General features: G+C 43.3%; 2 protein-coding genes and 1 long non-coding RNA gene across 3 annotated transcripts in view; all 3 read left to right on the top strand.

The window, feature by feature from the left end:
- The window catches only part of LOC311122104 (uncharacterized protein), a 65,014-nt gene that overhangs the window by 17,873 nt on the left and 20,977 nt on the right, over positions 1-26,164 (top strand).
- LOC311122109 lies at positions 1,145-2,743 on the top strand. The gene is made up of 4 exons (XR_014612386.1): positions 1,145-1,213; positions 1,821-1,858; positions 2,340-2,404; positions 2,537-2,743. It is a non-coding gene; the product is annotated as an uncharacterized lncRNA (long non-coding RNA).
- On the top strand, positions 2,938-10,047 carry LOC311122108 (NACHT, LRR and PYD domains-containing protein 1 homolog). The gene is made up of 6 exons (XM_084196516.1): positions 2,938-3,198; positions 3,808-3,942; positions 4,068-4,200; positions 4,290-4,319; positions 7,882-8,164; positions 8,631-10,047. The coding sequence occupies exons 1-6, from the start codon at positions 2,965-2,967 to the stop codon at positions 8,635-8,637; spliced, it is 822 nt and encodes a 273-aa protein (XP_084052642.1). The 5' UTR covers positions 2,938-2,964; the 3' UTR covers positions 8,638-10,047.

The following is a 26,164-nucleotide window of genomic DNA, read 5'->3' as shown; positions in this document are numbered from 1 at the left end:
GTAGTGGTGGAATCAAGCGCAGGACACTGAAGTAAATAGTCCAAAAGACTTTAGTTGAAAATACCAACAAGGCAAACAGGAAAACTTGCCCGAAGGCGAAACGACGCACGTAGGCGACCAAAAGAAAGGCGCACGACAACAGGTGCGTAATATGCTCCAGCGCAGTGGAGTAAAAAGCTCAACCGAGCGAAATAGTCAAAAGACCAGCAAACACGACAGTACACGAAACAATCACCCACAACACTAAACACACAAAACGAGAAACTTATAGGACACTAATTACACAAAACGCTAACAGGTGTGGCAAACAACAGACAAAAGCAAATGAACGTAGAAACATTCAACGGTGGCAGCTAGTATTCCGGAGACGACGAACGCCGAAGCCTGCCCGAGCAAGGACGAGAGGCAGCCTCGGCCGAAACCGTGAAAGTTCTGTTGGACCTGCAGACAGTTAGATTAGTAGTAGTGGTGTGTTTTAATGTGTTCTGTTGGACCTACAGACAGTTAGATTAGTAGTAGTGGTGTGTTTTTAATGTGTTCTGTTGGACCTACAGACAGTTAGATTAGTAGTAGTGGTGTGTTTTAATGTGTTCTGTTGGACCTACAGACAGTTAGATTAGTAGTAGTGGTGTGTTTTAATGTGTTCTGTTGGACCTACAGACAGTTAGATTAGTAGTAGTGGTGTGTTTTAATGTGTTCTGTTGGACCTACAGACAGTTAGATTAGTAGTAGTGGTGTGTTTTAATGTGTTCTGTTGGACCTACAGACAGTTAGATTAGTGGTGGTGGTGTGTTTTTAATGTGTTCTGTTGGATGTACAGATGTTTCCTCTCCTATGTCTCACTGTAGTGTCAGTTTCACTCTAACCACAAGAGGGCATCAGAACCTGTTAAAATGATACCTGGTGACTTCACGTCTCTAGGGGCTTTCATCAAGATAAGCAATGTCACCTGTAATGTCACCATCAGTATTGACTTCATGGAAGTTGACATAGTGTTATGTCACATTAGGCAATGCACCCTACATAGGGAGCTGTTCTGTCACCCTTTATACACCCTTTGTATTGCGTATGAAGACTGTATGTATGCTATATAAAGCCTTTATAAGTTGTATTTAGTTTAATCACAGTCTATCCATCTGCTTTACCAACAGCAGAGACCATGGTGGAGAGTGTTGTATCAAGCCTGGACCTGAGAACACCAGAGACCAGATATGTGAGTGTTAACTGATAATTGTTTTAAAATCAAAATACGATTAAAGCGTTCTTGAGTCCCAGGCAAGGAACACAATCATGATATATTTGGTCAAAACAAACTTAAAGGCAGAGTCAGCAATATGATGTAGATGCACAAAGTAAACATCATAGTGGGTAAACTTCTACAACAACTAAGGGCGTTGGAGCGCGATGCTAAACTTCTCTGTTTTGGTCCCGTGGCTACGACACTGTAAGAGAGTGAAGAGAACCCGTGCACATGGGCAGATACTGTGTGAGAGAGAAGTCAGGCATCTTGCTCATCACAATATCTGCGGTGCTGCTCGTACAACATCATTTAGCTGACTCTACCTTTAAGCTCTCATCCTGGGATCTACCAGAAATCAGGCCCCCAACATCTCCAAAACATGGACCAGAACCATGTTGTTTCCTGCTTCCACAAACATTCATTAATATAACACTAATGTCAGATTATGGTATGATAATGAGTGTACATTCTGAGACTGTTGCTCACTTACATTCATTTTTATTACAAGTCTGTTTAATATTTATTAATTCATTATTACATGAGATTGTCCGTTTTAAATAACAACTACTTTTGACTTCAGGGATTCCTCAGAGCTGTAAGACTTGTGACCATGTTGAGGTAAGTCATAATGTCAATTCTCACTTTTACATACCTTCAGGAGTCAGGCACAGTCTGAAAGCCAGGTGTGTACTGACCAACCATTCATACTGGGATATAGACAGTCCTGTGTTCTGCTTTAGTAATATAAACACAGTCTGAAAGCCAGGTGTGTACTGACCAACCATTCATACTGGGATATAGACAGTCCTGTGTTCTGCTTGTAGGCATGCAGGATTTTAGCTGTTGTCATATTTTGTCATTAGACAGTTTAATTGGATCAATCACCAGCATTCCATGTAACATTGAATAAATACATTAGATAAATTACTTTGTTCATTTAATGGGCCAGTTTCCCGGACAAAGATTAAGCCTAATCTTGGACCTTAAAAAACGTTCTATTGAAACTTCCATTGATCATGCTTTAAGTCCAGCACTAGACTCAATCTGTGTCCAGGAAACTGGCCCCATATGTATAACTGACATGCTTGTCCTTGTTCAGGACTCCACACACTGGCTTCCGATTGAACCCTTGACTTCCACTGTCCAGGAAGTGACAATGTTCAGGTAAAATAACTACTTTTAACATTTCATTCCACTTGCTAGTGTATTTCCCCATTACCTTTGGGAATAGGCTTCTAATCCAACCTCTCCATTTGACGATTGACCCTCTCTACCATATCTTGTTGTTGCCCTCAGGCACAGGACACCCAAAGGGCGTTATGAGTGCACAGTGTCTGGGCTCCGCTGGGTGTGTGACAGAGATGTCATTCTGAAGTATCACTTCAGGAACTGGTATCCCTACAGTCACCTTCTGATAGACATGCAGTACGGACAAGGTGGTCCATTGCTGGACATCACTATGGAGTTAGGTGAACTGGAGGAAGTTCATCTGCCACACTTTGTCTGTTTAGGTAAAACCATATAGACATAGTATTCAGAAAGACATTTCCATGTAACTGAGTTTCACTTCCTGAATTAATGAATGAGTTATTCTGGGAGTTTGTTTACTGTGATCTGATACTGCATATTCTTTGTGTTTTAGTTGGATGAATAATACAATATTTGTCTTTCTGTCTCCTTTTTTATTGTGTTGTTCAGGGACCAACCCTTCCCTGAGGAATGAGATGAAGATTCTTCATGTAGAGGAACATGGAGTGTCTGTTGAGGAAGTGCATGAGGTCACCAGATTCCATGCTAAGATTCTCCATCCCAAGTTCTCACCTATCGCTGTTATACTGAGCTATATCTTTTTTTGGAACGTAGCTGTCCACTGTGACGTGGTCCTCTATATGGCAGTAAAAAAGGCAACAGTAATTTCACGGCTGTACATGCTCCTCAGAAACTCCAGTCAGAAAGAGGTGAGGCGCCATCATTGAAGTGACAACAGTATGTTGAAACTTACTAAAGGAAAGCTGATAGTTTGTTGAAAATCTATAGATTACAAAGACAACATGCAGCTCTGTGAGAAATCTATTTCTGTCTCATTCATTTGAAGAGCCAGTAGACGGCACTCTTCTCTCTGTTCGAAGGAGAACCCAATGCCCCGGGGCAGTGAAGGGGACATTGCCCTGTGTAGTGTGCTGTCTTTCGCATGGGACGTTAAACATGTTTCCTGACTCTCTGTGGTCACTAAAGATCCCATGGCACTTATCATAAGAGTAGGGGTGTTAACCCCGGTGTCCTGGCTAAATTCACTATCTGGCCCTCATACCATCATGGCCACCTAATCATCCCCAGCTTCCAATTGGCTCATTCATCCCCTTTCCCCTGTAACACTTCCCGAGGTCGTTGCTGTAAAAGAGACTCTCTTCTCAGTCAATTACCTGGTCAAATAAGGGTAAAATAAATAAAAAATAGTGTACACATTTTTTTGATGTTGACAAAAAAGGATTGCTCAGTGAGCTGCATGTTGTGTGAATTATTAGACTACATTGTTCAGACTGACTACTACACTGCTCATTTTGTAGGCTGTTCGGGACCGGGAGAAACATCAGGTGTCCCAAGGATATTCAGAATTGGTCCTGTCAAGTCCAAACGGGTCCTTAAAGCTGAACAGTTGGTTTGCTGTCAAGAATCCCCATTCCTCCTCCATCAATCCAGAGGTGCAGTTTTAGCAGGCTGAGGACATGAATCTGTCATATTATATATTAATAACTGGAATATCATTCTATTTCTCTCTCTCTCTCTGTCTGTTGTCTCAATCGTTGCACCATATGACCTTCTACAGAAGATTCAGCTGTTACCTGCAGACACCACACCAAGCTGTTGTAAGATGGTTATGAGAAACACAGGGGTTGACATTGAGATGGAGTTAATCGGGGATGATGAGAGGACAGTATGGAGAGATATGGTACCAACAGGTAGGAGAATATGTCAATCATAACTCTGTTATTTTCTGACAGATGCTATTAAAATGTTTTTATGATGTTTTCTCTTGTTTGTCTTTTAGATGAATACAGCAAAGACTCTCATCCAATAGGTACGTTTGTTTTTGTGGACGAGGTTTATAAAAACGGGTTATAGAGCGAACGTCTCTTCAAGTTGTGATGAAGGACACTGATGAAGGTCTTCATGAGTCATGTTCAGTGGGGTGATGAAGGTCTTCATGAGTCATGTTCAGTGGGGTGATGAAGGTCTTCATGAGTCATGTACAGTGGGGTGATGAAGGTCTTCATGAGTCATGTTCAGTGGGGTGATGAAGGTCTTCATGAGTCATGTTCAGTGGGGTGATGAAGGTCTTCATGAGTCATGTTCAGTGGGGTGATGAAGATCTTCATGAGTCATGTTCAGTGGGGTGATGAAGGTCTTCATGAGTCATGTTCAGTGGGGTGATGAAGGTCTTCATGAGTCATGTTCAGTGGGGTGATGAATGTCTTCATGAGTCATGTTCAGTGGGGTGATGAAGGTCTTCATGAGTCATGTTCAGTGGTGTGATGAAGGTCTTCATGAGTCATGTTCAGTGGGGTGATGAAGACCTTCATGAGTCATGTTCAGTGGGGTGATGAAGGTCTTCATGAGTCATGTTCAGTGGGGTGATGAAGGTCTTCATGAGTCATGTTCAGTGGGGTGATGAAGGTCTTCATGAGTCATGTTCAGTGGGGTGATGAAGGTCTTCATGAGTCATGTTCAGTGGGGTGATGAAGGTCTTCATGAGTCATGTTCAGTGGGGTGATGAAGACCTTCATGAGTCATGATCAGTGGGGTGATGAAGGTCTTCATGAGTCATGTTCAGTTGGGTGATGAAGGTCTTCATGAGTCATGTTCAGTGGTGTGATGAAGACCTTCATGAGTCATGTTCAGTGGGGTGATGAAGGTCTTCATGAGTCATGTTCAGTGGGGTGATGAAGGTCTTCATGAGTCATGTTCAGTGGTGTGATGAAGGTCTTCATGAGTCATGTTCAGTGGGGTGATGAAGACCTTCATGAGTCATGTTCAGTGGGGTGATGAAGGTCTTCATGAGTCATGTTCAGTGGGGTGATGAAGGTCTTCATGAGTCATGTTCAGTGGGGTGATGAAGGTCTTCATGAGTCATGTTCAGTGGGGTGATGAAGGTCTTCATGAGTCATGTTCAGTGGGGTGATGAAGGTCTTCATGAGTCATGTTCAGTTTGGTGATGAAGACCTTCATGAGTCATGATCAGTGGGGTGATGAAGGTCTTCATGAGTCATGTTCAGTGGGGTGATGAAGGTCTTCATGAGTCATGTTCAGTGGTGTGATGAAGGTCTTCATGAGTCATGTTCAGTGGGGTGATGAAGACCTTCATGAGTCATGTTCAGTGGGGTGATGAAGGTCTTCATGAGTCATGTTCAGTGGGGTGATGAAGACCTTCATGAGTCATGTTCAGTGGGGTGATGAAGGTCTTCATGAGTCATGTTCAGTGGGGTGATGAAGGTCTTCATGAGTCATGTTCAGTGGGGTGATGAAGGTCTTCATGAGTCATGTTCAGTAGGGTGATGAAGACCTTCATGAGTCATGTTCAGTAGGGTGATGAAGACCTTCATGAGTCATGTTCAGTGGGGTGATGAAGACCTTCATGAGTCATGTTCAGTGGGGTGATGAAGGTCTTCATGAGTCATGTTCAGTGGGGTGATGAAGGTCTTCATGAGTCATGTTCAGTGGGGTGATGAAGACCTTCATGAGTCATGTTCAGTGGGGTGATGAAGGTCTTCATGAGTCATGTTCAGTGGGGTGATGAAGGTCTTCATGAGTCATGTTCAGTGGGGTGATGAAGGTCTTCATGAGTCATGTTCAGTAGGGTGATGAAGACCTTCATGAGTCATGTTCAGTGGGGTGATGAAGACCTTCATGAGTCATGTTCAGTGGGGTGATGAAGGTCTTCATGAGTCATGTTCAGTGGGGTGATGAAGGTCTTCATGGGTCATGTTCAGTGGTGTGATGAAGACCTTCATGAGTCATGTTCAGTGGGGTGATGAAGACCTTCATGAGTCATGTTCAGTGGGGCGATGAAGGTCTTCATGAGTCATGTTCAGTGGGGTGATGAAGGTCTTCATGAGTCATGTTCAGTGGGGTGATGAAGGTCTTCATGAGTCATGTTCAGTGGGGTGATGAAGGTCTTCATGAGTCATGTTCAGTGGGGTGATGAAGGTCTTCATGAGTCATGTTCAGTGGGGTGATGAAGACCTTCATGAGTCATGTTCAGTGGTGTGTAATGCTACAGAACATTCAGACAGAAACCCAGTGCCTTGCAAAAGTATCTGCATCACATTTTATTGTGTTACAAAGCGGGATTAAAGGGGATTTAATTTTAATTGTCATTTTATGTCAACAATCTACACCAAATACTCAAATGTCAAAGTGGAAGAATATTTATATATATATATTTGGATTGATAGAAATGAAATAGCTCCCTGAGTCAATACATGTGAGAAACACCTTGGCAGCCATTACAGCTGGGAGTCTTCTTGGGTAAGTCTCTAAGAGTTTTACACACCTGGATTGTACAATATTAGCCCATTATTCTTTTCATAATTCTTCAAGCTCTGTCAAGATGTTGGGGATCGTGGTTAGACTGCAGTTTTCAAGTCTTGCCATAGATTTTCAAGCAGATTTAAGTCAAAACTGTAACTTGGCCACTCCGGAACATCCACTGTCTTCTTGGTAAGCAACTCCAGTGTAGATGTGGCCTTGTGTTGTAGGTTATTGTCCTGCAGAAAGGTGAATTCCTCTCCCAGTGTCTGGTGAAAAGTAGACTGAAGCAGGTTTTCCTCTTGGATTTAGTCTGTTCTTAGCTCCATCCCGTTTCTTTTTATCCTGAAAAACTCCTCAGTATTGTCAAGTATACCCATAACATGATGCAGCCACCACCATGCTTGAAAATAAGGAGGCAGTTACTCAGTGATGTGTTGTGTTGGATTTGCCCCAAACATGAGGCTTTGCATTTAGGCCAAAAAGTGTATTCCTTTGCCGTTTCCTTTTGCAGTATTACTTTAGTACCTTGTTGCATATAAGATGCATGTTTTGGAATATTTTTATTCTGTATATTTGTGTTATTTTAAGTCATTATTGTGGAGCCACTATAATGTTGTTGATCCATCCTCAGTTTTCTCCCATCACAGACATTGAACTCTGTAGCTGTTTTAAAATCACCAATGAACTCATGGTGACATCACTAACAGTTTCCTTCCTGTCCTGCAGCTCAGTTCAGAAGGACGACTGCATCTTTGATGTGTCTGGGTGGTTTAATACATCACCCACAGGATAATTATTAACTTGACCATGCTTAAAGAGAGATTCAATGTCTGATTTGTTATTGTTACCCATCTACCAATCACTGCCCTTCTTTATGAGGCTTTCTAAAAGATCCCTGGTCTTTGTATATAGTTGAATCTGTGCTTGAAATGCGATACTTGACTGAGGGACCTTCCAGATGTTGAATATATGGGGGACATGTCCACTTTGACATTATATTATTCTAAGTAGATTGTTGATAAAACATTAATAAGGGCATCTATTGTAGATGTAGAAACAGCTGCTGTTAACCCTAAAGACATATTAATTTAATTGACCCCCCCCCCCTTCAGCATTAACAGTCCCTGACATTCCTGCTGAGGAGTTTCTGAAGAAACACTGGGCTAAACTAATTCAGCGAACCAAAAACTCAATGCCAATAGCAGATGATCTGTGGTCAAAGAACATGATTGGTGAAGAAGAGCACTCCAGAATAACAGCTGAAACAACTGAACAGGACCGAATGAGAAAACTACTGAAAGCAGTCATCCCCAAAGGACCAGAAGTGACGGGAGCTTGTCTCAAAGCTCTCGTTGAACATGAAAACCATCTTGTTAAGGACTTGAGTGAATCTAGGTAAGACAGTTTTCATTGCTCCCTCCCTTGAATATGTGTAATGATTAAAATATAGGTCAAATAAAAACACAGCTACCCAGATCAAAGAGGAACTGTTTTTCCAGAATGGAAGCATGTTTTTGTGTTTCTGTCTGTAATAAATGACTGTTATCTTCTTGTAGTTACATCATAGGACCATCATCACATCATTATCTCAGGTGGAACTCCTCCTTCTCCTCCATACTTTCTGATCTCTCTCTTCCCTTCTCCTCCATACTTTCTGATCTCTCTCTTCCCTTCTCCTCCATACTTTCTGATCTCTCTCTTCCCTTCTCCTCCATACTTTCTGATCTCTCTCTTCCCTTCTCCTCCATACTTTCTGATCTCTCTCTTCCCTTCTCCTCCATACTTTCTGATCTCTCTCTTCCCTTCTCCTCCATACTTTCTGATCTCTCTCTTCCCTTCTCCTCCATCCTCTTTCTTGTAGAACCTAATCTGAAGACGCTGAGGCCTGTCTCCTAGTCTGTGGACTAAGACACTTCTTCACCTCGTCAAGCCAGTGCTACAGCATGAAGCTGGCTAGACAATTACACTTCTTCACCTCGTCAAGCCAGTGCTACAGCATGAAGCTGGCTAGACAAAGACACTTCTTCACCTCGTCAAGCCAGTGCTACAGCATAATGCTGGCTAGTCAAAGACACTTCTTCACCTCGTCAAGCCAGTGCTACGGCATGAAGCTGGCTAGTCAAAGACACACCACGACATTGACATCTTGACCTTCCTTAGATCCTTTATGGGATTGCAACTCACTCTGTCTGAAGGAAGGAAGGGAGGAAATGGCCTCACTAAAGGGGATACCTGAGAGGGCAGAGAAGGCATGTGACATCATTGACATGGTGTTGAGAAAAGGAACTGAGTCATGTTCCAGGATGATCAACCTTCTTGGGAAGCTGGACCCTCTGTCTTTGTACACAGCTTCAGATCTACAGTTGTAGCCAACCCCTGGGTGTGGGGAGACCAGGCAGAATAGACAGGCAGGGTGGTTCAACATGGTCTTGTTGTCTGTTGCTTTAATTCAGGCTCCTAAAAATGTACAGAAAATGTCAATCAAACATGACCACTATAATAGTAATAAACTAACCAAAGGTCCAGCCACACAGCCCCTCTCCTTCTGCAGCCTCCTGGAGGTGTGGATCTTCTAGCAGGAGGATCAGTTAGTCCTCCACTAGGTACCTAGCTGGACCCCTATCTAGCAGGAGGGTCAGTTAGTCCTCCACTAGGTACCTAGCTGGACCCCTATCTAGCAGGAGGGTCAGTTAGTCCTCCACTAGGTACCTAGCTGGACCCCTATCTAGCAGGAGGGTCAGTTAGTCCTCCACTATGTACCTAGCTGGACCCCTATCTAGCAGGAGGGTCAGTTAGTCCTTCACTAGGTACCTAGCTGGACCCCTATCTAGCAGGAGAGTCAGTTAGTCCTCCACTAGGTACCTAGCTGGACCCCTATCTAGCAGGAGGATCAGTTAGTCCTCCACTAGGTACCTAGGTATGGACCCCTATCTAGCAGGAGGGTCAGTTAGTCCTCCACTAGGTACCTAGCTGGACCCCTATCTAGCAGGAGGATCAGTTAGTCCTCCACTAGGTACCTAGGTATGGACCCCTATCTAGCAGGAGGGTCAGTTAGTCCTCCACTAGGTACCTAGCTGGACCCCTATCTAGCAGGAGGGTCAGTTAGTCCTCCACTAGGTACCTAGGTATGGACCCCTATCTAGCAGGAGGGTCAGTTAGTCCTCCACTAGGTACCTAGCTGGACCCCTATCTAGCAGGAGGGTCAGTTAGTCCTCCACTAGGTACCTAGCTGGACCCCTATCTAGCAGGAGGGTCAGTTAGTCCTCCACTAGGTACCTAGGTATGGACCCCTATCTAGCAGAACATGTTGATACAACTCTGTCTCTCTCTCACACCAACACACCTACCTACCTGATGTCTGTGTATTTTAAACTATAGATTTTAAATGTCATTGTATACGCATTGTAAGCATGTATTGTATACGCATTGTAAACATGTATTGTATACGCATTGTAAACATGTATTGTATACGCATTGTAAACATGTATTGTATACGCATTGTAAACATGTATTGTATACGCATTGTAAACATGTATTGTATACGTATTGTAAACATGTATTGTATACGCATTGTAAACATGTATTGTATACGCATTGTAAGCATGTATTGTATACGCATTGTAAGCATGTATTGTATACGCATTGTAAACATGTATTGTATACGCATTGTAAACATGTATTGTATACGCATTGTAAACATGTATTGTATATGCATTGTAAACATGTATTGTATACGCATTGTAAGCATGTATTGTATACGCATTGTAAGCATGTATTGTGATGTTATTGGAATTTACTTACTGTATTTGCATACTCACTTTTAATGTGTCCGGGAAAATGGCTCTGAGAATTTGGCATTCAACTTAAAACCACAGAAACGTATTTTATGAATATATTGTACAGTGTTGGCCTGATAGAGGTTAATGAGAGGGGCTGGATATCAACACAACCACCTCAGTCTATCAGCAGTTTCTCAGTGAGAGCACATTGACCATTGAGCAAGGCACTTAACCCTAATTGCTCCTGTAAGTCGCTCTGGTTAAGAGCGTCTGCTAAATGACTAAAATGTAAAATGTAAAATGTAAATTGACAGACATAAGGAGCTGTTCAACCTCTCACCCCTTTACCAATGACTTGAGAGGCTAAAGGACATATAAGGAGCTATTCAACCTCTCTCCCCTTTACCAATGACTTGAGAGTGGCTGAAGGACATATAAGGAGCTGTTCAACCTCTCACCCCTTTACCAATGACTTGAGAGTGGCTGAAGGACATATAAGGAGCTGTTCAACCTCTCACCCCTTTACCAATGACTTGAGAGGCTGAAAGACATATAAGGAGCTGTTCAACCTCTCTCCCCTTTACCAATGACTTGAGAGTGGCTGAAGGACATATAAGGAGCTGTTCAACCTCTCACCCCTTTACCAATGACTTGAGAGTGGCTGAAGGACCAATCAGCCCCCATCTATACACAATGTTTTACTAAATGTTTTATAACGTTGTATTTTTCTATGTGTATCTACCTGCCCAGGGACTAAATCTGGCACATTTACAGAAATGTTGATTGATGTGCTGTATCCCTGTCAAATACATGTTGTGCATATCAATTAAAAGGAATGTATTGTGACTTAGAATGTTGTTTAACAATATGGAAAAAAGCAATAAAGTCAACCGCCTTTATAGCACAAATAATATTATAGCACTGACATTTTTTAACAGCATTGAAAGTAATGATTACTAGACAGTTGTCATGGTAAAAGCAGTAATACAAATAACATTATTTATGATGCTACTATTAATAATAATAATAATAATATTATTATAATAATCAATTTTAGAAAACACTTTAAAATCCCATCGTTAATTAGATTAGATTAGTTTATTAGTCACATGGAGAGGGACGCAAAATCTTGTGCTCTGGGCTCCAACAGCGCAGGTGGGGGCAGGGTAAGAGTCTGTTGGTTGGTGGGGGCAGGGTAAGAGTCTGTTGGGTGGTGGGGGCAGGGTAAGAGTCTGTTGGGTGGTGGGGGCAGGGTAAGAGTCTGTTGGGTGGTGGGGGGGGCAGGGTAAGAGTCTGTTGGGTGGTGGTGGGGGCAGGGTAAGAGTCTGTTGGGTGGTGGGGGGGCAGGGTAAGAGTCTGTTGGGTGGTGGGGGGGGGCAGGGTAAGAGTCTGTTGGGTGGTGGGTGGTGAGGGCAGGGTAAGAGTCCGTTGGGTGGTGGGGGCAGGGTAAGAGTCCGTTGGGTGGTGGGGGCAGGGTAAGAGTCCGTTGGGTGGTGGGGGCAGGGTAAGAGTCTGTTGGGTGGTGGGGGCAGGGTAAGAGTCTGTTGGGTGGTGGGGGCAGGGTAAGAGTCTGTTGGGTGGTGGGGGCAGGGTAAGAGTCTGTTGGGTGGTGGGGGCAGGGTACGAGTCTGTTGGGTGGTGGGGGCAGGTTAAGAGTCTGTTGGGTGGTGGGGGCAGGGTAAGAGTCTGTTGGGTGGTGGGGGTAGGGTAAGAGTCCGTTGGGTGGTGGGGGCAGGGTAAGAGTCTGTTGGGTGGTGGGGGCAGAGTAAGAGTCCTTTGGGTAGTGGGGGCAGGGTAAGAGTCCGTTGGGTGGTGGGGGCAGGGTAAGAGTCCGTTGGGTGGTGGGGGCAGGGTAAGAGTCCATTGGGTGGTGGGGGCAGGGTAAGAGTCCGTTGGGTGGTGGGGGCAGGGTAAGAGTCTGTTGGGTGGTGGGGGCAGGGTAAGAGTCTGTTGGGTGGTGGGGGCAGGGTAAGAGTCTGTTGGGTGGTGGGGGCAGGGTAAGAGTCTGTTGGGTGGTGAGGGTAGGGTAAGAGCCTGTTGGGTGGTGGTGGGGGCAGGGTAAGAGTCTGTTGGGTGGTGGTGGGGGCAGGGTAAGAGTCTGTTGGGTGGTGGTGGGGGCAGGGTAAGAGTCCGTTGGGTGGTGGGGGCAGGGTAAGAGTCCGTTGGGTGGTGGGGGCAGGGTAAGAGTCCGTTGGGTGGTGGGGGCAGGGTAAGAGTCTGTTGGGTGGTGGTGGCAGGGTACGAGTCTGTTGGGTGGTGGGGGCAGGGTAAGAGTCTTTTGGGTGGTGGGGGCAGGGTAAGAGTCTGTTGGGTGGTGGGGGGGGCAGGGTAAGAGTCTGTTGGGTGGTGGGGGGGGCAGGGTAAGAGTCTGTTGGGTGGTGGTGGGGGCAGGGTAAGAGTCTGTTGGGTGGTGGGGGGGCAGGGTAAGAGTCTGTTGGGTGGTGGGGGGGGGGCCAGGGTAAGAGTCTGTTGGGTGGTGGGTGGTGAGGGCAGGGTAAGAGTCCGTTGGGTGGTGGGGGCAGGGTAAGAGTCCGTTGGGTGGTGGGGGCAGGGTAAGAGTCTGTTGGGTGGTGGGGGCAGGGTAAGAGTCTGTTGGGTGGTGGGGGCAGGGTAAGAGTCTGTTGGGTGGTGGGGGCAGCGTAAGAGTCTGTTGGGTGGTGGGGGCAGGGTAAGAGTCTGTTGGGTGGTGGGGGCAGGGTAAGAGTCTGTTGGGTGGTGGGGGCAGGGTAAGAGTCTGTTGGGTGGTGGGGGCAGGGTACGAGTCTGTTGGGTGGTGGGGGCAGGGTAAGAGTCTGTTGGGTGGTGGGGGCAGGGTAAGAGTCTGTTGGGTGGTGGGGGCAGGGTAAGAGTCTGTTGGGTGGTGGGGGCAGGGTAAGAGTCCGTTGGGTGGTGGTGGGGGCAGGGTAAGAGTCTGTTGGGTGGTGGGGGCAGGGTAAGAGGCCGTTGGGGAATGCCCACAGGGGGAGCAGCAGGGGGGGGAGTGATATGTGAATGAAACAGTAATAAAGCAGAATAATATGTAGATATTTACTCTGTAACAATGAGACATCGCGGCAGGTAGCTTAGTGGGTAAGAGCGTTGTGCCAGTAACCGAAAGGTCGCTGGTTCTAATCCCCGAGCCGACTAGGTGAAAAATCTGTCGATGTGCCCTTGAGCAAGGCACTTAACCCTAATTGCTTCTGTAAGTCGCTCTGGATAAGAGCGTCTGCTAAATGACTAAAATGTAAAAATGTAAATGTAAATCTCCATTGGGGGGTGTGGCTAGGGTAAATGAGGAAGTGATCCATGGTGGCCATCAGTAACAACAAACCAGGTATGGTTTTATTTACTTGACATTTTTCTCCCCTCTTATCATAGTTTGGTTTTTGTCCTGTTGTGTTCTAAAATACAATTCTGGTACAAACCTCCCAAAAATACTAATGTGTTGTTTGTTAAACTCTTATTTTCTAGTTTATTTTATGCACTTTGAGATTATTCTTGGTTTCAAAATAATGATTATTATTACTATTCATTACATCATACATAGGCGCTAATCTGTACATAAACCATGCAAGGGATCATTTCCACGCAAAGTGAGAGATTTATCAATATAAATGTTAGCTTGAGAGTGTTCAGCCCCATGACCACGATCAGTGCCAAGTGGTGGAATAAGGGAACTGCTTATCAAGCGTAGAATGGGGAAAGGGAGATGCATAGTAGGTTGTACAACTGAATGAATGAATTCAAATGAAATGTGTGTTCCGTATTTAACCCCTCTAAATCAGAGAGGTGCTGGGTCTGCCTTAATCGACATCCACGTCATCGGCGCCCGGGGAACAGTGGGTTAACTGTTCAGGGGCAGAACGACAGATTTTTACCTGGTCAGTTTGGGGATTCGATCCAGCAACCTTTCGGTTACTGGCCCAACGCTCCTACCCGCCAGGCGACCTGCCGCCCCAAAATATACTGTATGTTGAAAATGTGTGAAATTGTGAGAGTAATAATGACATTTTTTTATGTAATTATATTGGCATTGTGAATTCATGCAACATGTCTTGACAGGCTATAAATAATTTGACCACATCAGTGCATTTGTAACGATAATAATCCATATAAAGTACAGTCATTTGTTAAATTAGAGGTACGTGTGAAAGTGAAAACTATTGTGTAAATCCTATAAAAGACTGAGATAATGGAAATCCAATGAGAGATGGCTGATCTTGCTCTGTTGGAAGATCTGGCACCGCTGCATTTCACAGAGAGCACGTTTTTAGAGACAGAAGGACTTTTTAGCAGAAAGTACAGATTGGCTCATCAGATATCGTTTCCCAAAACCAATCTTATAGGATCTTTGCGAGGATTTAAGACCTACTTTAGAAAGGCAAACCCATGCCATTCGGGTGCACGTCAAAGTGTTATCCATCCTCGGGTTTTTGGCAACAGGGCACTTTTCAGCCGGAGCTTTCCGATCGGCCAGCGGCATCTCACATCCCTCGATGAGCCAATGTTTTGGATGCAATCATCAGCAAAACGTACTGTAACATACAATTTCCACCATCGCGCAACAGGTAAAGAGGGGTTTCTTTGCATCAATGGGTATTTTGGGGGGTTTGCAGAGTCATTGTATATCATTGGTTACCCATCCTATCATGTTACCACACAGATATGACCGTCTAGCGTCCTTCTGCCAAACCTGGGTGTTGTCACAGGGCCCTCCCTTGGTAACACTGCAAAACATCACTAAATCAAATCCTGAAATAAAAGAATAAAAACCCACCTTTACGAGATAAAATATGAATTTATGGGCTGACTACTTGCATTAAGTGTATGAAGACTTTACATTACATACATATATACTATAAACCTATACGTGGTGAACCCGCCCACTGTGTTGAAATAGGAAGTACATTTATAAGGAAGTAGAGGAAAAAATGGACGCTATCGGTCGAAGAAAAATGTTTCTGAGGTTTGTAGCGTTCTTTTACAATTTGATGTAGAAAAGTGTTTTGTAAAAGTTAGGCCATCGCAGAGAGAGGTGATTTAGGGGGTAAGACATCCGCAGAATTGTTAAGTCATTAAAATACTGATTTCAACGTTCAATGTCGATCATTTTAGGCTTACTTACATTGTCGCTGATTCATATTGATTAGCCTAGTCAATATGAATCAATGTTATATTATAGGCTACAGGGCTATGAGGTAGGGTATGGGCGATTGACTGCACATGATCGTGATTATTATATTTGCGCTCTTTCACTTCCCGGAGAAAGACGTGTTTCAGGTAAACTAGTTTCTATGAAAAAAAAGTCAATCTCGTCAATTCGGCGAAGTAAAAGTGACGTGCAGCAATGGGCATTGAAACGTTTTTTTTTTCCCGAGTACCAAGTTGCACTGAAGTCGAAAGTCGGAGAGTTCCCAGTTGTTCCCAACGCAGCATTAGGGTGAGAAAGATTTGTGGTGACACAGCTCAGAAAGGTGGTCAACTGTTTTGCTCACTTCAGGTGGGTGGTCACTAGTTACCACAGACACAAAGTCAGAAGGCCCGCTTACGGGACCAATCATATGGTTGCGGGCAATGCTGCATTCTCCAACTGGCATATCTCCAGTTCAAGTTTTGAGGACCAAATAACGAAATACATTCGGGAACAAGAATTGGCAACGTCACTAAAATTCAGAACATTAGGAGAATACTAAAGTCTTGGGCAAAAGGGTAAGTTGACGTTTTAATTTTTTAGATAACTAGTATTTAACTTTTGCTATTCTCATCTAACATGAGCTAGCTAGCAAGCATAAGGGTTTGCCAAACAGTGTGGCATGAGATACACTACATGACCAAAAGTATGTGGACACTTCCTTGTCGAACATCTCATTCCAAAATCATGGGCATTAATATGGAGTTGGTCCCCCCTTTGCTTCTATGACAGCATCCACTCTTCTGGGAAGGCTTTACACTAGATGTTGGAACATTGCTGTGGGGACTTGCTTCCATTCAGCCACAAGAGCTTTAGTGAGGTCGGGCACTGATGTTGGGCGATCATGCCTGGCTCGCAGTCGCCGTTTCAATTCATCCCAAAGGTGTTTGATGGGGTTGAGGGCAGGGCTATGTGCAGGCCAGTCAAGTTCTTCCACACCGATCTCGACAAACCATTTCGGTATGGACCTCGCTTTGTGCACGGGGCACTGTCATGCTGAAACAGGAAAGGGCCTTCCCCAAACTGTTGCCACAAAGCTGGAAGCACAGAATCATCTAGAATGTCATTTATATGCTTTAGCGTTAAGATTTCCCTTCACTGGAACTAAGGGGCCTATCCCGAACCATGAAAAACAGTACGCCAAACCCAAATTTGTCCATCGGACTGCCAGATGGTGAAGCGTGATTCATCACTCCAGAGAACATGTTTCCACTGCTCCAGAGTCCAATGGCGGCGAGCTTTACACCACTCCAGCCGACACTTGGCATTGCGCACGGTGATCTTAGGCTTGTGTGCAGCTGCTCGGCCATGGAAACCCATTTCATGAAGCTCCCGACTAACAGTTATTGTGCTGACGTTGCTTCCAGAGGCAGTTTGGAACTCGATAGTGAGTGTTGCAACCGAGGACAGACGATTTTTACGCGCTACTCGCTTCAGCACTCGGCGGTCCCGTTCTGTGAGCTTGTGTGGCCTACCACTTCACAATAACAGCACTCACAGTTGACTGCCGCAGCTTTAGCAGGGCAGAAATTTGACGAACTGACTTGTTGGAAAGGTGGCATCCCATGACAGTGCCACGTTGACATGACAGTGCCAAGTCACTGATATCTTCAGTAAGGCCATTCTACTAAAAATGTTTGTCTATGGAGATTGCATGGCTGTGTGCTCGATTTTATACACCTGTCAGCAACGGGTGGGGCTGAAATAGCCGAATCCACTAATTTGAAGGCGTGTCCACATACTTTTGTGTGTGTGCATGTGTGTGTATGTATGTATGTGTGTATGTATCTACAGTTGAAGTCGGAAGTTTACATACACTTAGGTTGGAGTTATTAAAACTTGTTTTTCAACCACTCCACAAATGTCTTGTTAACAAACTGTAGTTTTGGCAAGTCGGTTAGGACATCTACTTTGTGCATGACACAAGTAATTTTTCCAACAATTGTTTACAGACAGATTATTTCACTTATAATTCACTGTATCACAATTCCAGTGGGTCAGAAGTTTACTGTGCCTTTAAACAGCTTGGAACATTCCAGAAAATGATGTAATGGCTTTAGAAGCTTCTGATAGGCTAATTGACATCATTTTAGTCAATTGGAGGTGTACCTGTGGATGTATTTCAAGGCCTACCTTCAAACTCAGTGCCTCTGCTTGACATCATGGGAAAATCAAAAGAAATCAGCAAAGACCTCAGAAAATTGTAGTCCTCCACAAGTCTGGTTCATCCTTGGGAGCAATTTCCAAACACCTGAAGGTACCACGTTCATCTGTACAAACAAAAGTACGCAAGTATAAACACCATGGGACCACGCAGCCGTCATACCGCTCAGGAAGGAGACGCGTTCTGTCTCTTAGAGATGAACGTATTTTGATGCGAAAAGTGCAAATCAATCCGAGAATAACAGCAAAGGACCTTGTGAAGATGCTGTAGGAAACAGGTACAAAAGTATCGATGTCCACAGTAAAACAAGTCCTATATAGACATAACCTGAAAGGCCGCTCAGCAAGGAAGAAGCCACTGCCCCAAAACCGCCATAAAAAAGCCACACTACGGTTTGCAACTGCACATGGGGACAAAGATCGTACTTTCTAGAGAAATGTCCTCTGGTCTGATGAAACAAAAATAGAACTGTTTGGCCATAATGAACATCGTCATGTTTGGAGGAAAAAGGGGGTACTTGCAAGCCGAAGAACACCATCCCAACCGTGAAGCACGGGATGGCAGCATCATGCTGTGGGGGTGCTTTGCTGCAGGAGGGACTGGTGCACTTCACAAAATAGATGGCATCATGAGGAAGGAAAATGATGTGGATATATTGAAGCAACATCTCAAGACATAAGTCAGGAAGTTAAAGCTTGGTCGCAAATGGGTCTTCCAAATGGACAATGACCCCAAGCATACTTCCAAAGTTGTGGCAAAATGGCTTAAGGACAACAAAGTCAAGGTATTGGAGTGGCCATCACAAAGCCCTGTCCTCAATCCTATAGAAAATGTGTGGGCAGAACTGAAAAAGCGTGTGCGAGCAAAGAGGCCTACAAACCTGACTCAGTTACACCAGCTCTGTCAGGAGGAATGGGCCAAAATTCACCCAACTTATTGTGGGAAGCTACCGGAAACATTTGACCCAAGTTAAACAATTTAAAGGCAATACATTTACATTTTAGTCATTTAGCAGACGCTCTTATCCAGAGCGACTTACAGTTAGTGAATACATATTTTTTTATACTGGCCCCCCGTGGGAATCGAACCCACAACCCTGGCGTTGCAAACGCCATGCTCTATCAACTGAGCTACATCCCTGCCGGCCATTCCCTGCCCTACCCTGGACCAATTGTGCGCCGCCCATGAGTCTCCCGGTCGCGGCCGGCTGTGACAGAGCCTGGATTCGAACCAGGATCTCTAGTGGCACAGTTAGCACTGCGATGCAGTGCCTTAGACCACTGCGCCACTCAGGAGTACAATGCTACCAAATACTAATTGAGTGTATGTAAACTTCTGACCCACTGGGAATGTGATGAAAGAAATAAAAGCTGAAATAAATCATTCTCTCTACTATTATTCTGACATTTCACATTCTTAAAATAAAGTGGTGATCCTAACTGACCTAAAGACAGGGAATTTTTACTAGGATTAAATGTCAGGAATTGTGAAAAACTGAGTTTAAATGTATTTGGCTAAGGTGTATGTAAACTTCCGACTTCAACTGTATTCATGTTTAAGTTATTTTGATTATATTTATATTATTATATCATTTATATTATACATCTTCAGTAAGGCCATTCTACTGCCAATGTTTGTCTATGGAGATTGCATGGCTGTGTGCTCGATTTTATACACCTGTCAGCAACGGGTGTGGCTGAAATAGCCGAATCCACTAATTTGAAGGGGTGTCCACATACTTTTGTGTGTGTGCATGTATGTATGTATGTATGTATGTATGTATGTACAAAAAAGTATGTGTGTACCTTGTTGTCAGGGACGCTAGGGAAGAAGGGAGGAGGATAGCGTGTGATGGTTGTTCCACCAATTGAGGACCTTTTTGAGTAGTGTAACCTTTACTCCACCTAATGTTAACATTTTGTCAAAGAGTTCAACTTAATAAAAACATGTTTTCTCAACTCAAGATGTTAAATATGTAAAATGAATAAATTGCTATAGGTAGTGCCAAATAAAGTAACAGTGTTGAAGTTATAATCTTAAATCAGCCAAAAATCAGCCAATTTCAAAACTTGACATTTCTGTGAAACTGTGCACGTTTTTACTTGTGAATTTTGAAAATAAAAATTACCACTTTACATTTAGAACGGTTGGTTTTATTATAGCTAATAAAATTAAATCAATGATGGATCACTGGATAAAAGAAATGCATGTCTCTCGTCTACCCCTGCAAGTCGGTCCGCATACGCGTCATAACACTCATCTGATTGGAGGCTTTGTGGCTGTGGTAACTAGTGACGACACTTCAGGTGCGCTTTATTTAACTTAGCCGGTGCGCTGTTGCGCATCGTGAGCCACGGCCTCAATGATTGCTCTGCACACACAAACTTGCTAAATAGCTAGCTAGCTAGCGCTGGTCGAACATTAGGTAAGCCAACTCTCTGAAGTTCAAAGACCTTCAAAGTTCCTTCACAGGTGGTGAAGTAATTTAAATGTTGAGCTAAATAAAATAAAAAGAGAGATTTCAGAGATTTAAAAAAAAAAGGAACAGAAAGGAACAATAGAAACTGTTACTTTTTTGGGGGTTTGAACCGGTTCAGAACTTAATTTTGCTGTTCTAAACAGTGGAACAGAACAAAATAAATTATGGTTCTGTTCAGAACGAAACAATTGGAAAATAATTTCAGTTCCAACCCCTGGTTGTTACATTTTAACTGACAAATGCTGTTATCAAGGTCATTTCACTTAGCAGATGACGTCGTTGTGTGAACTCTGTGACAGTAAAAGTCTTGTCATTGTTTATGGTACTTCCAACAATGTTTAGAAATATTGACTGTTCTGTTATTTCTTATTGTAGCTGAGTGAGCTGTGACTTACATCTAAAATGAGTCTCTCTGGGGAGAGAGAGGAGGGGACCACTGCCTCTAAGAGGAAGTATTCTGAAACAGAGGAGGGGGCCACTGCCTCTAAAAAGAGTCTGCCTCAAGACACCAGTTCTAAGAGGTAAGAGATCAATTGTAAATATATACAGTTATTTTAAAGATGTACAACTAATTTAAGAGAAGTGTTTCCAAGTTACATAACAGGTAGGTAGGGCTGTGGCGGTCATGAAATGTTGTCAGCCGGTGATTGTCAAGCAAATAACTGCCGGTCTCACGGTAATTGGCCGTTAATTAACATAAACACATTTAGCATCTCCTGGCTTCCACACATAGCCTACAAGCCACTGGTGCAGACCTTTGGAACATCTACATAAAAAAAAGTCTAATGAATCCATGTAATATAGCCTACACCATCACAATAAATCCATTATTTATTTTAGACAGGTCTAAAATAACATGATATGAAGAAAATGTAGTCTATTTCAGAAGAACAGAATGGCATACTCTGAGCTGTCCTTATGTTAGGCCCTGATCTGGCTATGCCATATGGCTGTGGGCTACACTAGTTCATTTAGCAGACAAGATTTGCTTAGAATTCCATGGCATTATTTTATAGTATGAAGAATACAATTGAACATAGCTGAATAAAATAGAACATATATTTTCTCCAAACGATTTGAGGGAGTGCGCACATGCGGCTATTCTGTGTTGAGCGGTTAACAAAGAAACAGGTACTCCTATATGCTTAATGTAGAGTTATTTATCTACTTTAGTTGTGATACAAACGTTGGGCCATATGTTTTGATTTTTAATACATTCTAAGGCTGCATGATGAGACTCTCTAATGATGATTTGAAAAAAAGTATCATGAAATGCATGAGCTCTGCTCTGTTTTTTTGCGCAGGCTGTACACACTTCATCAGTCTCTCATTCACAATTTGACAAACACTTGATATTCCTCGAATTTCCTGGCTGCATCCCCATTGTGTGGCCGTAATGCACCCTAAACAAATCCATGCCTTTTGTGGCCAGTGGCCGTTGTGCCCTTGGCTGAATATAATAATTATAATTCCATTCTCCCGGCTGCGTGCAGAAGCACCTCTCACTCACATGGCCCTCCGTCATGTGATCCGGTCTTTCTCACAGGCTCAAGTGAAGACCGACACATCGGGGACAGAACTGCGCATGTCCAATTCCGAGGCGCATATTGAAGATATTGGAAGAACTGTCCACAATTTATTTTCGTCAGCCAACAAGATGAGTAGGCCTAACGAACAGCAAAAGCACTAGCCTATGTCAATCTACTATCCCCATAGTACAAAAGTTGACCTGTTCTGTGCGAGAAATAAATATTCCAAAAAACGGTCTGGGATCGTTGTGGGATGCGATAGATCCCAAATTAATACAACCACTAGCATCAAAAAACCTGTTTTAAGCAATGAGCCTGACGCAACAGATGAGAACGTTTAGCTTAAAATGTTGAAAAGCTATTAGACTATTTATTCACTTCAGGGTACTAGGAGGTAACTAGCCCCCTGGGGTAACTCCCCCCCCCCCCCCCCTTAATTCACATTAAGACCATAGGATGTCGCCAAAATATTTTTCCAACACTTTCCCTGGCTGCCACTGCTTTTGCTTAACAAAAAATGTCCTCTATGTCATCACAACTTTTGGAGATATTTCAACAAAACGATTTTGTGGTAAATTGATCACATTTTTTTAAATGGTAGAAGTTGGAGATGTATTCCAATGAAGTTAGATCTATATTTGTTTTTTAAATATACAAGTAGGTAAGCCTTAAGATTAAATAATCCACTTGTTTAGAGAGAAAAATGTAGATAATCTTTGAGTAAAGTAGTAATATGTTGGATAAGTGTGTTGGGGGCAACTCGCCCAGGGGGGCTAGTTACCCCTTTATGGTTATGAATGTGTTTCTACCTGTCATCTAGACATTGACTAGCCCAGTTAGTGCTAGTTTATGCTAACTTGCTAGCTAGCAACTTCACTAGCAGTAAATGCTAGGAGTGCTAGCTAGCAACCTTACTACCAGATCGTCTGAGGTAAAATACATTTAAAAAGAAAACGTAACTTGATTGCAATTGTAAATGTTTCCACTAGGGACTGATAGCTTTACAATTAATGTTACTTTATAACCTTTTAGCTATTTTTACATAGCATTTTATGTCATATAGCTAGATAGCTAGCTACGTTTTTAAGAGAGAGCTTTTCAATTGGCATCTATCCCCCTGTTTTCAGTCACAGGTGGGGACTGGATTAGATGTGAGCAGTGAAGGCGGTGGGCTCATGAGTTGTGTTCCAATTTTACTGCGGATAGTTTTATTTGTGACCTATGTACAAATTAAAAATCGTGCAATAGCAGAGCATAAGCGAGTTGACACATCAATGTTACACTGAGTTAAGTTATTGTTATTAAATGTTATATTCCAATGTTATTAGTTATATTCCATTCCAATATTATATTCCAATGAATTCTTTTTTTTTTTATGAGTTAAAAACAACTATTGAAAACCTTTTGCTCCTGAATTTAATTTTAAAGACTGCTGGGATTTAAAATCTTGCATTATTCAAATCATATTTAGTTATAATTGTACATAATGGATTGTTTGGAAAAAGGAACAACAAAGAAAGAACAAAGAAAATTAAAGGTGAGTTAAAAAGAGGGACTTTACATCAATCTCCCCAGGGCGGATATGAATGCTGACATGTTCAACACCATTTCCCCCCCCCCATATTTTATTTAAATAATTAAAATAAGACAACTAGACTTAGCTTTGAAGTGTAACTTACTAAAGAATTTCTAAATAAAATGGATTAAATGGATTTTAACACACTTGTGTGATAATCGTCTACCCTCAGACCCCTTGACTTTTTCTACATTTTGTTACGTTACAGCCTTATTCTAAAATTGATTAAATTCGTTTTTCCCCCCTCATCAATCTACACACAATACCCCAAAATGACAAAGCAAAAAAACAGGTTTTTAGAAATTGTAGCAAATTTATTAAAATACAAAAAATACAAATATTCAGACCCTTTACTCAGTACTTTGTTGAAGCACCTTTGGCATATATTACAGCCTTGAGTCTTCTTGGGTATGACACTATTTTTATTTATTTTTTATTTATTTCACCTTTATTTAACCAGGTAAGCCAGTTGAGAACAAGTTCTCATTTACAACTGCGACCTGGCCAAGATAAAGCATAGTAGTGCGATAAAAACAACACAGAGTTACATATGGGGTAAAAATACATAAAGTAAAAAATAAATACAACAGAAAATATATATATACAGTGTGTGCAAATGTAGCAAGTTATGGAGGTAAGGCAATAAATAGGCTATAGTGCAAAATAATTACAATTAGTATTAACACTGGAATGCTAGATGTGCAAGAGATTATGTGCAAATAGAGATACTGGGGTGCAAAAGAGCAAAATAAATAACAATATAGGGATGAGGTAGTTGGGTGGGCTAATTTCAGATGGGCTGTGTACAGGTGCAGTGATCGGTAAGGTGCTCTGACAACTGATGCTTAAAGTTAGTGAGGGAGATAAGAGTCTCCAGCTTCAGAGATTTTTGCAATTCGTTCCAGTCATTGGCAGCAGAGAACTGGAAGGAATGGCGGCCAAAGGAGGTGTTGGCTTTGGGAATGACCAGTGAGATATACCTGCTGGAGCGCAGACTACGGGTGGGTGCTGCTATGGTGACCAATGAGCTAAGATAAGGCGGGGATTTGCCTAGCAGTGATTTATAGATGGCCTGGAGCCAGTGGGTTTGACGACGAACATGTAGTGAGGACCAGCCAACAAGAGCGTACAGGTCACAGTGGTGGGTAGTGTATGGGGCTTTGGAGACAAAACGGATAGCACTGTGATAGACTACATCCAATTTGCTGAGTAGAGTGTTGGAGGCTATTTTGTAAATGACATCGCCGAAGTCAAGGATCGGTAGGATAGTCAGTTTTACGAGGGCATGTTTGGCAGCATGAGTGAAGGCGGCTTTGTTGCAAAATAGGAAGCCGATTCTAGATTTAACTTTGGATTGGAGATTCTTAATGTGAGTCTGGAAGGAGAGTTTACAGTCTAACCAGAAACCTAGGTATTTGTAGTTGTCCACATACTCTAGGTCAGACCCGTCGAGAGTGGTGATTCTAGTCGGGTGGGCGGGTGCCAGCAGCGTTCGATTGAAGAGCATGCATTTAGTTTTACTAGTGTTTAAGAACAGTTGGAGGCTACTGAAGGAGTGTTGTATGGCATTGAAGCTCGTTTGGAGGTTTGTTAACAGTGTCCAATGAAGGGCCAGATGTATACAAAATGGTGTCGTCTGCGTAGAGGTGGATCTGAGAATCACCTGCAGCAAGAGCGACATCATTGATATACACGGAGAAAAGAGTCGGCCCAAGAATTGAACCCTGTGGCACCCCCATAGAGACTGCCATAGGTCCAGACAACAGGCCCTCCGATTTGACACACTGTACTCTATCTGAGAAGTAGTTGGTGAACCAGGCGAGGCAGTCATTTGAGAAACCAAGGCTATTTAGTCTGCCAATAAGAATGCGGTGGTTGACAGAGTCGAAAGCCTTGGCCAGGTCGATGAAGACGGCTGCACAGTACTGTCTATTATCGATCGCGGTTATAATATCGTTTAGGACCTTGAGCGTGGCTGAAGTGCACCCATGACCAGCTCGGAAACCGGATTGCATAGCGGAGAAGGTACGGTGGGATTCGAAATGGTCGGTGATCTGTTTAACTTGGCTTTCAAATACTTTCGAAAGGCAGGGCAGGATGGATATAGGTCTGTAACAGTTTGGATCTAGAGTGTCACCCCCTTTTGAAGAGGGGGATGACCGCGGCAGCTTTCCAATCTCTAGGGATCTCAGACGTTACGAAAGAGAGGTTGAACAGGCTAGTAATAGGGGTTGCGACAATTTCGGCGGCTAGTTTTAGAAAGAAAGGGTCCAGATTGTCTAGCCCAGATGATTTGTAGGGGTCCAGATTTTGCAGCTCTTTCAGAACATCAGCTGTCTGAATTTGTGTGAAGGAGAAGCGGGGGGGGGGGCATGGGCAAGTTGCAGCGGAGGGTGCAGAGTTGGTGGCCGGGGTAGTGGTAGCCAGGTGGAAAGCCTGGCCAGCCGTAGCAAAAGGCTTGTTGAAATTCTCGATTATTGTAGATTTATCGGTGGTGATAGTGTTTCCTAGCCTCAGTGCAGTGGGCAGCTGGGAGGAAGTGCTCTTATTCTCCATGGACTTTACAGTGTACAAAAACTTTTTGGAGTTAGTGCTACAGGATGCAAATTTCTGTTTGAAAAAGTTAGCCTTTGCTTTCCTGTCTGCTTGTGTATATTGGTTCCTAACTTCCCTGAAAAGTTTCATATCGCGGGGGCTA

This window comes from Coregonus lavaretus, assembly GCF_964263955.1.
Source record: "Coregonus lavaretus genome assembly, contig: HAP1_SCAFFOLD_1504, whole genome shotgun sequence".
In the NCBI taxonomy this organism is placed as follows: domain Eukaryota; kingdom Metazoa; phylum Chordata; class Actinopteri; order Salmoniformes; family Salmonidae; genus Coregonus; species Coregonus lavaretus.
The sequence above is the reverse complement of the archived record's forward strand: the minus strand, read 5'-3'. Positions and strand labels throughout refer to the sequence as shown.

Coding starts and splice junctions, on each gene's coding strand:
- LOC311122108 (XM_084196516.1), top strand. CDS start 2,965: ATGAAGATTCTTCATGTAGAGGAACATGGAGTGTCTGTTGAGGAAGTG. Junction 3,199..3,807: donor GAAACTCCAGTCAGAAAGAG/GTGAGGCGCCAT, acceptor CTCATTTTGTAG/GCTGTTCGGGACCGGGAGAA. Junction 4,201..4,289: donor GAGAGATATGGTACCAACAG/GTAGGAGAATAT, acceptor TTTGTCTTTTAG/ATGAATACAGCAAAGACTCT.